Source organism: Montipora capricornis, chromosome 12 (assembly GCF_036669925.1).
Source record: "Montipora capricornis isolate CH-2021 chromosome 12, ASM3666992v2, whole genome shotgun sequence".
NCBI lineage: Eukaryota > Metazoa > Cnidaria > Anthozoa > Scleractinia > Acroporidae > Montipora > Montipora capricornis.
This window is the reverse complement of record NC_090894.1, coordinates 30,678,184-30,692,437: the sequence shown is the minus strand read 5'-3', so window position 1 is coordinate 30,692,437 and position 14,254 is coordinate 30,678,184. Positions and strand designations below refer to the sequence as shown.

Here is a 14,254-nt window from a genome sequence, read left to right as displayed (position 1 = left end):
CAACAGCAAATTAATTAAATACAGACTGCTTGTTATTTATTTGATCCATCCATTGGTTAGAGCATCTACTGTTAGTTAGGCTGAAGTGTGCTGGCCGGAAAGCTATATGCTCCCCCCACCACCGGTATCTGACACTTGCAGACTGAAGACTAACCCTAAATCACACTTATTGAAAGCTAACCATTTTAAAATGGGTTCGTAGACTTAAGTTTATCGCAGCTATTTGAAATGGGTGCTTACTAAGCCTTAGACTTTAATACTGTTTATCTGAGCGCTACTTGTAGGCAGTCTGCAGTTGTCATACACCCTGGGGAGGGTACTTGGGTCAATTTTCGTTGGGTTTGTGCTGCTGGCCTCTCAGGACCCTTACCCCTTTATAGTCTATTTTATGGCCAATTATAGACCCCATCTTAGTCACTTTTGGGTAAATGTAATTTTAGCAACCCCAACTTAGTCACTTTCTGTTAATAAATGCATAACCTTCTAAAATTATAAAGCCTTTTTGACCCTCTTTAATTGTAATTATTTCAAAACGGAATGTATTGGGACTAGTAAATATTAAATTAACAGTGCTACAGTTGTTTCTGTAACAACTTTTTTTTGACCGCAAATCTTTCCAGTTTTAAATCCCATTTAATTTAGCCAGAATTTTCTTTACCCCTCAAATCCTGACAATTTGCGACCCTATTCTAAGTAACTCTGGCGGCAACTCTGTTGAAAATGCAACTCCATTATAGTCAATCCAGTCGTGAGAATGCGACCTCAACCAGCAGACCCCCCCGGATCATACACCTTCCCACCACTGCACACTTCCACCAGTCCTGTAGTAGTTTTTTTTTCATCAATCAAATCTTTCACCTCACAATTTTTTGTTCTTAAAATTAATAGTCACTGTTCAAATCAGTTATTCTGTATGTACAATGATAAATATTATCATGAAGTGAGAAATTAAACTCAGATTTTTCTGATTTCCATTTGGTTCATCAGATTAGCATTGCTGCAAATGATTATCCATGGCTGATGCTAACCCTGATTAGGCTCAATTGGCACTTTTTCATTGGCAGACTTTACATCCCTTTGTATATGCTCTTATAATGTGATTACTAATTAAAAATAATAATTGATTAAAGGGTTGCAGCAGAGTGGGTGTTGAGGTGTGGGGGAGGTGCCAAGTTTAAACACCTTGACAAATGGATATGGGATTATCATGCAATACCAGATGGACCAAAAGAAAAACTGAAGCTAGAAGGAATCAATGCTAAAGGAATAAGTGTAACCACAGGAGGTCTGCAGCATCTTGGTAAATACCGGTAGCAAGAAATTAACTTTACCAGTAATCTGCAATGCAGGCATATGTATGGTGTTCCTTTCTCCCTCTGACACAAAGTAAGAAAACATTGCTGTTCAAAGTAAATTTCAATTGATTGAATTCCTTAAGCCATCGACGCCTGAACCGCCCAGGACCACCCCCCCCCCCCTCCCCCCCTTGACGACTAAAATCGTTTGGCGTTGAGAGAGAGTTAAAATCTATCAAGCGCCCCATTCCTAGGAGTGAATGGGTTATAGTATTTTCATTTTTCTTTGTCTTTTGATGCAGCTACATATCACCAGACATTATCTTTCTGTCATCCTTTTTTTTATCAAATTCCCACCAGAGCCAAGCCCTTTGAAAGTCACTAAGTGCTTTGGGGTCATAGTCCAAGCCGAGCTGTGATCAATTTACAAAAACAGATTCACGTTTTCAACACCCGAGATTTTCACATTCTGCTTGTTGTTTCCCAACAATTCAGGTTTAGTCAAGTCTCTTTTTCCAGGAAAAAGATGTAGTGCCTGATTTGATATCTTCTTGTATGGGGACCTCCCGTCTTTGGTCCTAAGCATACCATTATTTCCATAGGGTGTGGCTTAACCCACTGGCTCCAGGGAGTGAGATAGATTTTACTCTGTCTAACGCCAGACGATTTATGTCGTCCACTGGGGGCATCCTAAGGCACCTGAGGAGTGAATGGCCCCTTCATTATTCCATTTACTCACCCGGAGTGAGAGTTAACAGATTTTACTGTCTTATGCCAGACGATATTACTCGTCAACTGGGGGCACCCTGGGGTGCCTGAGGAGTGAATGGCCCCTCCCCTGTCGGGGAGTCAGGGTGGTTTAGTGGTCATCAACCGTGCCTCCCACCTCTGCGACCCAGGTTCAACTCTGGCCTCGAGGTTGTATGTGGGTTGAGTTTCAGTCGATCTCAATCTGACTCCGAGGGTTTTTCTCCAGGTACTTCGGTTTTCCTCCCTCCTCAAAATCGACTCCCGACCTTTTCCATCAGGCTGTGGTGCTGTGCTCCGAGGTCATACATGGGTCGTGTTCAGGGGCAGAGCGCCTACCCGGCAGCACAGCTCCTTCGGTCCGACCTCGTTGAGCTGCGCCCTTAGTAATTGAGTCTCCGACTGCGAGAAAGGGCGATTAGCAGGTCGAGCAGGTCAGATATTAATTAAGCTGCAAATGAGAACTGATTTTTCAGGTTAATGCTAAAAGACTACTTCCTTTTCTATGGAGATAAAATTATTTTGTAAAGTTCTTTAAGACACTTATGGGAAAAACACTATCAACTAATGAAATTGTAATTATTATTATAGTGATTACTGTTGTTATTCTTATTATTGTAGACTGGATTTAGGCTTGATTTCCAGCCGTTTTGTGAGTGCGGTTGTCCTCCTCCCAACTACTGGTGTGGGGTGAGGAACGTGGGCTCACAAAACGGCTGGAAATCGAGCCTAGACTGGATTGGGAGTGACTCATTTTTTTGTCTAATTTACAGTTGGTCTTCAGCATCTGACGCAGCTTAACATGAACAGCTGTAAGTACATAACAGACACAAGTAAACTTCTACCTGTGAGAGAATCTTTGGAGAATCTGGACATTGGAAACTGTGGAGGAATTTCAGATATAACTCCACTTCACGAGTTAAAGTAAGGATGAATAATAACTTTAAAATTTCATTTCAAATTTATGTACACAAGGCTCATGAATTGTTTGAAGAATGGGGATATGAAAACATACACCATTTATTTTTATTATCATAGACCTAATCGGCTAACTCTGATGTTGTACCGAATTCAAATCTCATGGTATTAAGATTCTTTGCGTAAATTGTATTTGCATGATGATGTAGCATTAAAAGTTTTGTATTTAAAAGATGTGGGAATACCTGGAACAAAACATTTTATCCCCAAAAGGTTTGAATTGGGTACAACATTGAGTTTGCTAATTACATGTAGGTCTATCAATAATATTTATATTATTATTTAATTAATAATTTTTTAATTATATAAACACCAATGGAAATTTAAACCAAGTGAGCTTTCGTATGGAAACATGTTAGCTTCACACATGAAGAGATCATTGTTGCTATGGTTACATATGAAAATCGCATCTTTCAATGCCTTTCGTGAAATGATTTAGTATTTCATTGGTGTTTATATAATAAATAGAATATTACATGGCCGCTTGGAGATATGAAATTTCCCCTCTCATGTTGAAAAATATTTCACAAGACTAAGTGCACTCACTCGTGAAATATTTTTCAACACTTGAAAAGAAATTTTGTATCTCCGTGCAGCCATGTAATATCCTCTATGTATCCACATTTGTTTGTGGTATTTTGAAATCATAGCATGTTACAGGCCTAGAATTAAGAAAAAAATATAATAAAATAAAAAACATAGTTTTCCTTTTATGGTCCCAGCAACTGGTCCAAAACGAGATTTGCTTGGATGCGTCGATTGCACATGGGCTTGTACTGTAACATTAAGACAAAGTATAGGGTTTCCTCGGATTCCAAGTATTACTAATTCCGGAGGCTGGCTTTGAGTACACTATTTTGTTTGTTCCTCTGTCATAATTTCCATTTTCTTTTCCTTTAGAAAACTGATACAACTCAACCTCGTTAACACCCCAAGAATAAAAGAGAGGGAAGAAGCCATTGCAGCACTGCAGAAGTCAATCCCTGCATGTGTCATTGAAAAATGACTGTAAATAACATCTTTAAAAAATGTACGAAACACAGTTACGTACAGCTTCCAGTGCTGGAAATGCAACTGTTGGAAATCAAAACCGTTTTTGGCTAAGAGAAGGAACTCATGATAATTGAAAAGAGATCACAGTTAATAAAAGCTGGCTGTGCCTTTACTAATGGCTAAATGGAGTTAGATCTAAAGAATCTGTGTTACTGTGTTGGTGGCTTTTTCAAACGAAAGGAAATGGCACTGTTACCTCAGTTGATAAAAGTTAACTGATTACCACAGGGAGATTGAAAACACTTTTTTTATGGAAAGGATTAGTTTTTAGGATAAGGCTTTTGGGAGAAGAACTGCAGACACTTAGAAAATACCATAGTCAATGGACTTTATAATAATAATTATTATTAGTTTATTTCTTAATCTGTACTAAGACGATTTTTCTTGATGACCAGCTAATTGGAATCATTACATGAAAATGGAAAAAGCTCTTTACCCTTGTTATAACTTTTGTTTACCTACAAAAATAGCATTCTCTATAATTTTTAGAGTCGTCAATCTGTCTACAGGCAGTTTAATTCATACCCTTCTTTGCAGACATTTTTTTGTTTGTCCTGCATTTTTTTTCCCCAATTATTGCTGATTGCCTGGTGAGCCAAAAGAATGTAGTTTTTTCCCAACCTCTTCCAAATGTTTGCAAGCTGTTCCCTGATATTATAAACAACCTAACTAGACCAAGACCAAGACCAAGGTTATACGCTTTTGTTTCATGGAACTCCTTGTAGAATTTGTTATCATTACTCAACAATAATTCCACAGAGTCTCCCCATGTTACTTTGCTAAAATCTTTTTCCTTAGATTTTCCCTAATGTTTAAAGTCCCCTTGATGTCCTTGATCGCCAAAACATCCTCCATTGAAAGATGTTTGCCAACAGGTTTGACATCTCCTACTTGTAGTTTGCTTCCACTCTTGAGAGAATTTATCATGCTAATTGCATATTGAACAGAGTGTTTGCAGCTGTGGAATGCAGGGAATAGCTTCACTTGCCATAGACTAACAGACTCCTGGCGTGCGTCCTGCAAATAGTACAGTCAAAGAAAGAGAGCAATAAAGTGGAGAGTCTGAAGTTCACATAGTTTTAACTACGAGTTTGATTTTCCACTTGCTGTAGTAAAGGACAGAGCAATTTTTTAAATGACTGTCGAAAGTAATTGTGCAATAATTTTTTGTAATAGTTACTACGATTACTGATTAGTTTAAAAATCGCACGTCAGTGTATGAAAACCAAAACCAATCACGACTTGCAAGCGCGATTTTTCCCACGTTACATGGAATTTGCTACAAATTTGGATTGATTTAAATTGCGCCGTTTGTACAGCTGGCATTTTTTACAGGTCACAGGTCACAACAGCTCATTGTTTTAGCAATACAGAAAGTATCCTAAACATGCATAAAAGCTAACCTAAGGCCTGATTGCACCCAAACAAAAGTCTTTAGGCCTAAGGTTAGCTTTTATGAATGTTTAGGATACTTTCTGTATTGGTAAAACAATGACCTGTGATCTGTAAAAGATACCAGACCCTGTTTGCACCTGCTGTGATTGGTCGAAGTAATTACTTATTGGTATTTGTTCTACAACACTCTATTGAAAACCGCTCTAAGGACTGGCACCACAGGTCACATTTTACAAACAATGTCATTGGCAGATTTCAATACACTTTGTAAACACTTTTTGTTGCTTTGAATATGATTGATGGCAGAGACATAGGAAAAAGATCCTTATTTTGATTCAAAAGATATAACATGCAGAGTTCATATGTCATCGTGAAGGGCAATGTTCAAGCCAACTGCAGCACTTTCAATAGGATAAATGATTCTTCTTTCCCATGAGAAGAGAAGAAGAGAACCTGGGAACAAGGTTGTCAAAGCCTGTTGTCTCCCATATGGCCCTATAGAATTCAGACCAGACCAAGACAACTGGAACTTTTTTCGAATAGCATGTGGGATCTTTAACATCCCACAGAGTTTATGAACCAGGGTTGTGAGACAGAGGCTTTTAATTCATTATCCGAGAAGACTTGAAAGGACTAACAATTTTGCAGATGATGTAACTAAAAAAAATAAGGCAGCATTTTCTCCACAGTTTAAATATTTAAAGACCTGCTCATGTTGCCCCCCCAATGGGTTGTTCTAGAAAAAATCCACACCACCCCGACGGATGGGATTCTGGAAATTCTCGCAGGAGGGGGGTCAAGGACCCTGGAAATCCAGGCGGGAGGGGGGGTTGAACTCGAAAAAGTCTTCTGCAGGGGTCATCTGAACCGATAGTTCACGCGATTCGACAGTTTAGCGCTCTAAGACCCTGAAAATAGTAGAAATATTTTGTTCACATTATTTCTCACCTGACATAAATGATAATCTAAGTTCCTTCGCAAGTCCTTTTATAGCAGAAAACGCGAACAAGATACTAAAGAAAGAGCCGTCGCAACAATATTGCAAAGAAGAGTTTGAAACGCCTGACACATTTTTACTCATTCCCGGACCCAGCGTGCCACCGTTGTTTCGTGTAATGATAGTAGTAAAGAAAGTAAACAATTGATTTACTTTCACACCTTCGCACTTTGTATTCTTTAGGGTTTGTTTTAGTTTTTCATCTAGGTCTACTATTATCAGCCTAGTCTGCCTGCTTCTCAGTTTTTTAAAACTTCAGCCGGATTCCCCTCTTAGTCGTAAAAGGAGGAACGTCAAATTCTAGCGTCTTTGTAACAAGGTTTACACGAGTTTGAACTTTCCTTCCACTGCAGATTAGAACTACAGGCTCTTGAAGGTAGGATATGTGACTCAAATTATCCAGTCTTTAAGATATAAAAGAATTTGAACGATAAACAAGTTTAGACTCGTTTTTCAAAATATTTTGATCATGTTTGATTTACAAGTTCTCGATTTTGAGTGGACGAGACTGTCTCCAAAAGGAATGACTATTGAACTAGTTTGTCATGTTCTCTACTAATTGTATTTACTTTTGGACCATATTTAGCGCAAAGAAAGAACAAGGGCAATTGATTTTTATGAGCTAACAATGTATAAACACTCGTTCGCGTTTTAGCATTTTCACCCCTTTCTTTTCTTAGTTCCACACAACAGAATTTTTATATAATTTAGCCAAAGCTTTAGAAATTAAAAAAGAACATCTTCTATACGTGATTGTGCTCATTTTCTATTAAAAATAAATTAAATTTAAGCCTGATATTTTTTCCCGGAAATCCAGGCAGGAGGGGGGGTCATTTGTCTTGGAAATCCAGACAGGAGGGGGGGGTCTTGGGCTTCAGGAAATCCAGGTGAGAGGGGGGGGGGTTAACAAACGACCCCATCCGTCGGGAAGGGGGGGGAGTGTGGATTTTTTCTGGAATAACCCAATACAGTGTAGTAGCCTGATGCTCAACCGAACGAGCCAACCAGTTAGAGCTGCAATTAACTCAGATAAATTAAAATTAGGCAACTATTAAAATTCTGTTCATCCAATTTCAGATTAACCCTGGGGCATGTTTCTCGAAAGGCCTGGTAACTATCGGGACTCATTATTGTGCCCGAATTTGTGTTTTTCAAAGTACCCATAAACCTCCTGATAAAATTCATTATTATTTTTTTTTTGGTAAGCAAAACCTGTAAGACTAGCTCTTTGATTTGTTCCTTACCAGCTTTGCATCTAGCAGTGCTAACACTAGATCAAGAGGCATGCCCAGATACTGCAGTTGGCTAAGGTCATCTGATCTTGCCATCTTTTTGACATTGTCCCCAATACCAAACACAACTGTCACAAACAACCCAGCGACATCGTTAACAGTGACACAGACAGTAGTCATGAAAGTGTCATCAGGAATACATGCTCCTTCAGGGATGATCACATTGCTGATGATGCAGTTACTGCCGACTGAGGATCCGGAGTTGATGTCACAGTACTCTAGTACTGTGTACTGACCAATGGTGGATGGCAATGTCAGGTAACATTGTATCAGACACCTTTGATCAGTGTTGATTTTTTCTTTTTCTTCATGGACTCCATCTCTGATAACCATGACTTCTGAGGCAAAATGGCTTTCGTGCCTTATAAGTTAAGAAAGAAAGAAAAAAAAGAAAAAAAATGAAAATAGCCTTAACATAACCAAAACAATGGCCAATTTCTGCCAATTAATTAATTAAATAATAATAATAATAATAATAATAATAATAATGCAGCAAAGTTTTTGTGTGAAGTATTCCATACAGTATTTCAAAAAGGCAGGACCAGATCAACGTGGATTGCTCACCTTGGATCAACATGAAAAATGATAAGGCCTTGAAAAATCACCCTAGCCCTAATGTTTAAGCTAACCTTGCTGAAATCAAGTGAATGCAAAAAAATCGAATAGTTTTGGCTTACAAAACCATTTTTCACTTGATCCGGGGTGAGCGATCTGAATTGATCTGATCTAAGCTGCGATCAGGCATACTTTCTTTAGACAGGAGGGTGGAAAAGGTACGCCTGATACAATTTCTTAATGAGTCCTCTGCCCGTAGTCCAGCATCTGGACTTTACTCTGATTGGCCAAAAACAATAGATCTCTTGGAGCCTCGCTCCTATTGGTTAGAAAAATTGTAGAAAAATTGGTTCACTTAACTAACAGCTTGTTTTGTGGCCGCAGAGAAGGATTTGAACAGGAATGATGTTTAGGCTCTGTTTACAGCTGCTGGTGATTCGACTTCAGATATTTTTTTTTAAAAATCTTGAAAGGAAGAGCAGAGAGAATGCATCCAAAGAATGATTTGTCTAAAAGAAGACAATGTAGTTGTACTTCCTATGGGATTTGGCAATAGTGTTATTTACGGTTCCGAACACTCTTAGAAAACATTTGCATTGTTACACTTCCACCAACTCGAAAACCTTAAATTTGTAGTGTTGTGGTAAGTCCTTTGGAATATTCAGAAGCAACAAGTTGTGAATCCAAAAAGAACCGAATAGAACTTTAGTCCTGCCACATTCAGGGAAACAGCCCACCTCGAGAGAAGTGCTGAACAATTACCAAATTAAGCTGCTGCTGGAAAACTATAATTTCTCAAAGTCCATTTTCCTCATATTAGCATCTTTTATTACCATATCAAATATTCAAGTGTAAAATAATAAAGTTCATTGTACTGTTGATTGGGCCTGATGATAACATGACGAATTTGGCTTTTTCTGTGATTTTATCTCAAAATTCTCTGTTCCTTGATTGTTTGAACAGAGAAACTGCACCATCTGTCAAGCGGGATTTGCAGAAATAGCTTTGACTGTATGGATAAAGTCTGACTTTGCAGACATTCCAGTTAGAGCTCTATTTCGTTTTTGTCACGTCTTTCCTTGTGTCACAACATGCAGGTAAATTCCATTAAAAATCAGATTGGCTCAAATTTATAGCATGACACATGATAACATCACTCTTGACAGGTGGGCGGCAGACGACTCATTTTATTGTATCAGGCCTACCTTTTCACTGTCCCTATCTAAAGAAAAGTATGCGTTATAGCAGGTTAGATCTGGTCCAACTTTTGTACCTGCTTATTCCAAAATTAGGGTAACTACATGGAAGTGAAATATACAATAGTCAAGAATTGTCCTCAAGGCATAGTCATGAGACAAATATTGTTGAGTAGGTTGATGTGAAAGCCAATTATGTGATTTGAAACTCAGGAAAATCGAAAAACAAGGCTTTTGGAGAGTAAAAAGAGGGAAACTGAAAAAGATTAGTTGTAACTACTCGAGGTTCTGCTTAATTACCTAAACGCTGCATCTTTACAGAGGTGATGTATATATTCCTTTGTGGTTCCAAGATGATAGAACTTTGATTCATTGAGCAGAAGCACATTTAGCTGTGTACCTGTCAAAAACTCAAAGATTTTTCTTCTCTTTTCAACCAAAGAAGCTGTCTCCTTTGTCACATTGGCAATATTTTTTGTATAATCTCCACATGCTTCGGGCCCAAGAGCTTGGAGAAAGTCACCGTAAGCATCAATTTCACAGTCGATTGGTTTAATTTTATCGGAAAAATCATAAAGACTCTTTGCTTTCTTCCAGTCCACAAAGTATGCGCTATCAGTGAACACATGTTCTTCTTCATTGTGAAGAAATGTGATGCCATGGTTTCTCATGACTTCTGTTGATGGCTTGTGAAGGAACTTCTTACATGTTGTTTGGGTGACTGGGCAATCACTCTGTTGAAAAAAAATATGAAGGAATATAGGCCTGCAGTATGAATGTAAGTAACAAAATATAAGAGGTCACTGTTCTCACAATGAGCCAAATGGTTCACTTTTAACTGGTACAGCAGTATAGACTACTAAGTGTGTGAGAGCCATCACAAGTTCAAAACTCCAATATGACCAAAACTTATTTTAAAAAATTACTGTAGAGGACGTGATGCCTTTAGTGAAGTGAAGTTTGCTTATTAACCATTAATTTTCCTGAGTTAAGGTTTTTCTATACCAATTTGTGTCATTTGGGGGATTAATTTATTATTAATTTTAAATAGTTCCCTGTCATTTCACTAATAATAATTATCAATAATAACATTTAATAATAATAATAATAATAATAATAATAATAATTATTATTATTATTATTATTATTATTATTATTATTATAAATTATCAGGGGAAATGACAGATGCCCTGGTCCAGAACAAGGCAACATGACAACCCCAGGAGTAATTTCTTATGCTCTCTTTGAACAATGGGTGGATTTCTTTGTCTCTTGTTTTAATAGCAAGGCTTGTAAGACAATTGGCCCACATGGTGTGAAATCCTCATCAAAGATGCCTTCAAAGTCTAACTATTTGTACATGTAGACATACCGTAATTGGGGAGCACTTTCTCCTTTTTTCTCTCGAAACTCCGAGAGTTGGCCTGGCTTGGATCAAAACTGTAACCTTATGTGCTGTAGTCTGGTGCTCGACCAAAATTAATGTGCCACCTGGTTGGCAGTTTTGGAATAACACCCACAAAATATGTAAGAAAATCTTGGATAATAAACCCCATCATTGCTAAGCTTTGTGAGACTCTGTAATACCTATGAGGACCAACTTGCATCAAAAGACTGACTGACTCATGCTCATCCAAAATAAAAGTCTCACATTAACCCACTGACTCCTGAACTACCCCCCATTGGGTAATTGTGAAGAAGAGCTCCCTGAAAAACCTGTTGGCCAACTGTCAGTCGACTATCGGTCGACTGTTGGTCGACAAACGGCCAACAGACGGCCGACAGTCGACCGACAGGTTTTCCCCAAAACACAGACTACCAGTCGGCCGACAGTCAGCTGATAGACGACCAACATTCGGCCGACAGTTGGTGATGTGTCGGTAAGATGTCGGTAAGATGTCGGTACAATGTTGACACTAACCTCACAATTGCCTCCCATTGACGAGTAAAATTGTCAGGTGTTAGACAGAGTAAAATCTACTAACCCATTGACACCTCAAATGCCCTAGGATGCCCCCAGTAGATGAGTAAAATCCTCTGGCGGTAGAGAGAGTAAAATCTCAATCCAAGGGGTCAATGGGTCAAAGTTGTGTGATTAACTTTCAAAAGAGCAAAATACCTTGTGATCATCCAACACAAATACACCATGAGTTGTACCAATAATTATTGGAGATGGATGAGCAAATGCAGTGAAGCCAGGGCTGGTGAGGGACCAGTCTCCTTCACTGTTAAAGAACTCCAAACAATCGGACGCAACCACAAAGATTCCAGGATTCATTTTAGCAGGGAGGTCCATCATCATAATAAGCTGAAGTTCCAGCATTTGAAATGGAGGGTCACCTGACAAAACAAAGGCATACACGATGAAAGGAAAATAATCTTTGAAGTAATGAGATGAGCAAAGTGGCATTCTTGCGAATGTATTGAAAGAAAAGGTGAAAGTTAATGGATAAAACCTACAGTATATGCAAGAGACATAATAACAAATCTCAAGATGAAAGTTAATCACCTGAAAATGATATGGTAAGTTGATCATTGAATTCATTAATAATAAAGAAAAACAGGGTACAGACATCATCATTGTGACACCAGGCTGCACATTTAAGTCATCTATTTTGTTCTGAATGCTGGAACTGTGGTCAGAGGTAGCAGGGTGTTACAGTACATATCATTATCAACTTAAAGGATATTTCACTAATCAATATTCAATATCCCTCCAACTAGGGCATATTCAATGCCCAGGAAGAGGACAAAATAAATGTACAAATATTAGACATTTGCCATTATAGTGGGGATCAAATTGAAGTTAAGCTGCAAATGTCAGGATTCCAAAATTAACATCTTTTATCAGGAACCCAACTCACCAAAAGGGTCTTGGCAAACTGTGGAGGAATTGCAAAATTTAAGAATCTGTATCTACTTTGTCTTTGAAGCAAAACCTTTTCTGTACAGAAAAATTTAGCTTTCAAAGCTTGAAATTTGCTGACAAACAATGATTGAGCTGCAATCCTGGTGAAAATGAGTTTCAAGAGACTTTGACCATTACTTTTTCAAACTGTTGGACCATTTCTTGAAAAGAAGGTCAACAATACCCCCTTCCTCTGCCCCAACACAATTGTTTTCAAGAAGTGAAAATAATCCAGATATGACTCAATATTTGGAACTGGTCATTATTTATGAAGAGGAGGGTGGGGGGGGGGGGGGGGTAAAACATTATGTACGAAAGATCAAAACTTCTATAAGGCCCCCATGTAAATAGGAAGTGACTTCTTTATTCAATATTTACCCATGCTTACTATCCCCCCCCCCCCCCCCCAAACCTCATAATCTCATCTTATGCACTTTAAGTAAAGCAGATAGGTCTGGATTCTCTTTTCACTTTGCGATACTGTAACAATGGAGTTTAGAGTGCAAACAGCATGCGTGCGTGAATCTAGATTTCTGCTGTTATAATGTCATGAACATCAGCCATCACCCTACATGAATACATATAATTTATCTGTCAAGATGGCCCCCTGGATGTTTTCACTTGCAAATTTTTGAAATGGCGAGCATTAGAGTACTCCTTTCATTTTATTTGATGCTGGAATCAGGCAAAGTAAAAGAACAACCCATCCATAAAGAAGAAAATTAATGTGTCTATCGAAAGAAACATTTTGGAAACTTTACTTTCATTTATGAAAGCAAATTGGGAGCAAATTGGGTAATAGGTCTGGGTAATAGGTAATAGGTCTGGGAGCTAGAATTAGCAAAGTGGCCGGTGGCCGGCGATAGAGTTGAAGCATTTTCCACTCACACACAAGATGATTGGCAACACGAATATTGCCTAATCTCGTAGATGGTAGCAGAATGCTTCAAGATAATTCTCTATCCAAATACATGATATGTGAATTCCTCCAAGTGATTCGTGAATGTGGGGAAAATTAATCCTTGTTTCGAGATCCAGACCCCCTCCTCCAGACCCTGTTAAAAATTAATATACCACAAACGTACTGCTGAGCTCCCTGAATTTCTTATGAATAAGTTTAGCCCCAATACCCCCCCCCCCCCCCCCACCCTGCCCCCATCCTACATCAATAATGACCGGTTCCTTATGTTTTTTGTCTTGGATTGTTGCCCGGCTGGACATCGATATGAATTCTTGGAAGGAAATTTGTCTTGAGCTCATTTGCATGGGGCGCATGCATGCTGCTACGACATAGTTTAGTATGTCGTGTATGAGTTCTTGAAATGTCCTCAATGCACTGCAATAATGCTTCATTCTAATATACTTACCGATCGGAAGAGCAGTAAAAGCTTTCCCTAGAACACTAGCGTTAGGCAACCTCTGGCTGTATCCACCAGCTGGGAGCAAAATTATCTTGGTCTTCAGTAGTTCTTCTTCGTCGTAGATTTTTAGCAAATCTCCAATAGTGACAAGAACAGAACCTCCATTGCCTATCTTGGGTCCGGGCGGATCGTGAAACACAAGGTATTTCACCCCCAGAGGAAGCTCTCCCCTATCTAGTTTACACTGTACTTGAATTTCATAAGCTTCTTTCTGACTTTCATCAAGAGCGGTAATTACGACTGCATCCCAGAAAGGGATATCACCTACATCTTTTCCACGAATAGATTCAAATAATTTTAGCTTTTCTGCAGTTGAATTCCTAATATTATTGCTTGTTTGCGAGAAGCTTGTCATGGCTTTTGATGTGGCTTTTCTGAAGACGAATGCTCGATCGGGGATTAGGCAGGGACCTGGAA

General features: G+C 38.7%; 2 protein-coding genes across 3 annotated transcripts in view; one reads left to right on the top strand and one right to left on the bottom strand.

The window, feature by feature from the left end:
* LOC138027489 (ATP synthase subunit s, mitochondrial-like) overlaps positions 1-5,091 on the top strand; it is a 7,228-nt gene extending 2,137 nt beyond the window's left edge. For both annotated transcript variants that reach the window (XM_068875044.1, XM_068875045.1), the window contains 3 exons: positions 1,131-1,300; positions 2,816-2,966; positions 3,921-5,091. In XM_068875044.1, coding sequence (XP_068731145.1) covers positions 1,131-1,300; positions 2,816-2,966; positions 3,921-4,026 — 427 coding nt within the window. In that variant the 3' untranslated portion in view covers positions 4,027-5,091. The remainder of the gene's footprint in view (positions 1-1,130; positions 1,301-2,815; positions 2,967-3,920) is intronic.
* Positions 4,402-14,245, bottom strand: LOC138027483 (fucose-1-phosphate guanylyltransferase-like). The gene is made up of 5 exons (XM_068875033.1): positions 13,784-14,245; positions 11,628-11,848; positions 9,809-10,242; positions 7,710-8,118; positions 4,402-5,090 (listed from the first exon to the last, which is right to left on the bottom strand). Exons 1-5 carry the CDS (start codon positions 14,190-14,192, stop codon positions 4,845-4,847), a joined length of 1,719 nt encoding a protein of 572 aa, XP_068731134.1. The 5' UTR covers positions 14,193-14,245; the 3' UTR covers positions 4,402-4,844.
* Between the last annotated feature and the right edge of the window lie 9 nt (positions 14,246-14,254).

Bases quoted from the DNA above. Each gene is read 5' to 3' on its own strand.
- LOC138027483 (XM_068875033.1), bottom strand. From the start codon at position 14,192: ATGACAAGCTTCTCGCAAACAAGCAATAATATTAGGAATTCAACTGCA. The intron at 8,119-9,808 runs GTAATTAAGCAG...TTAACTTATAAG, and splicing joins TGTAAAGATGCAGCGTTTAG to GCACGAAAGCCATTTTGCCT. The intron at 5,091-7,709 runs GTAAGGAACAAA...TACTATTTGCAG, and splicing joins CACTGCTAGATGCAAAGCTG to GACGCACGCCAGGAGTCTGT.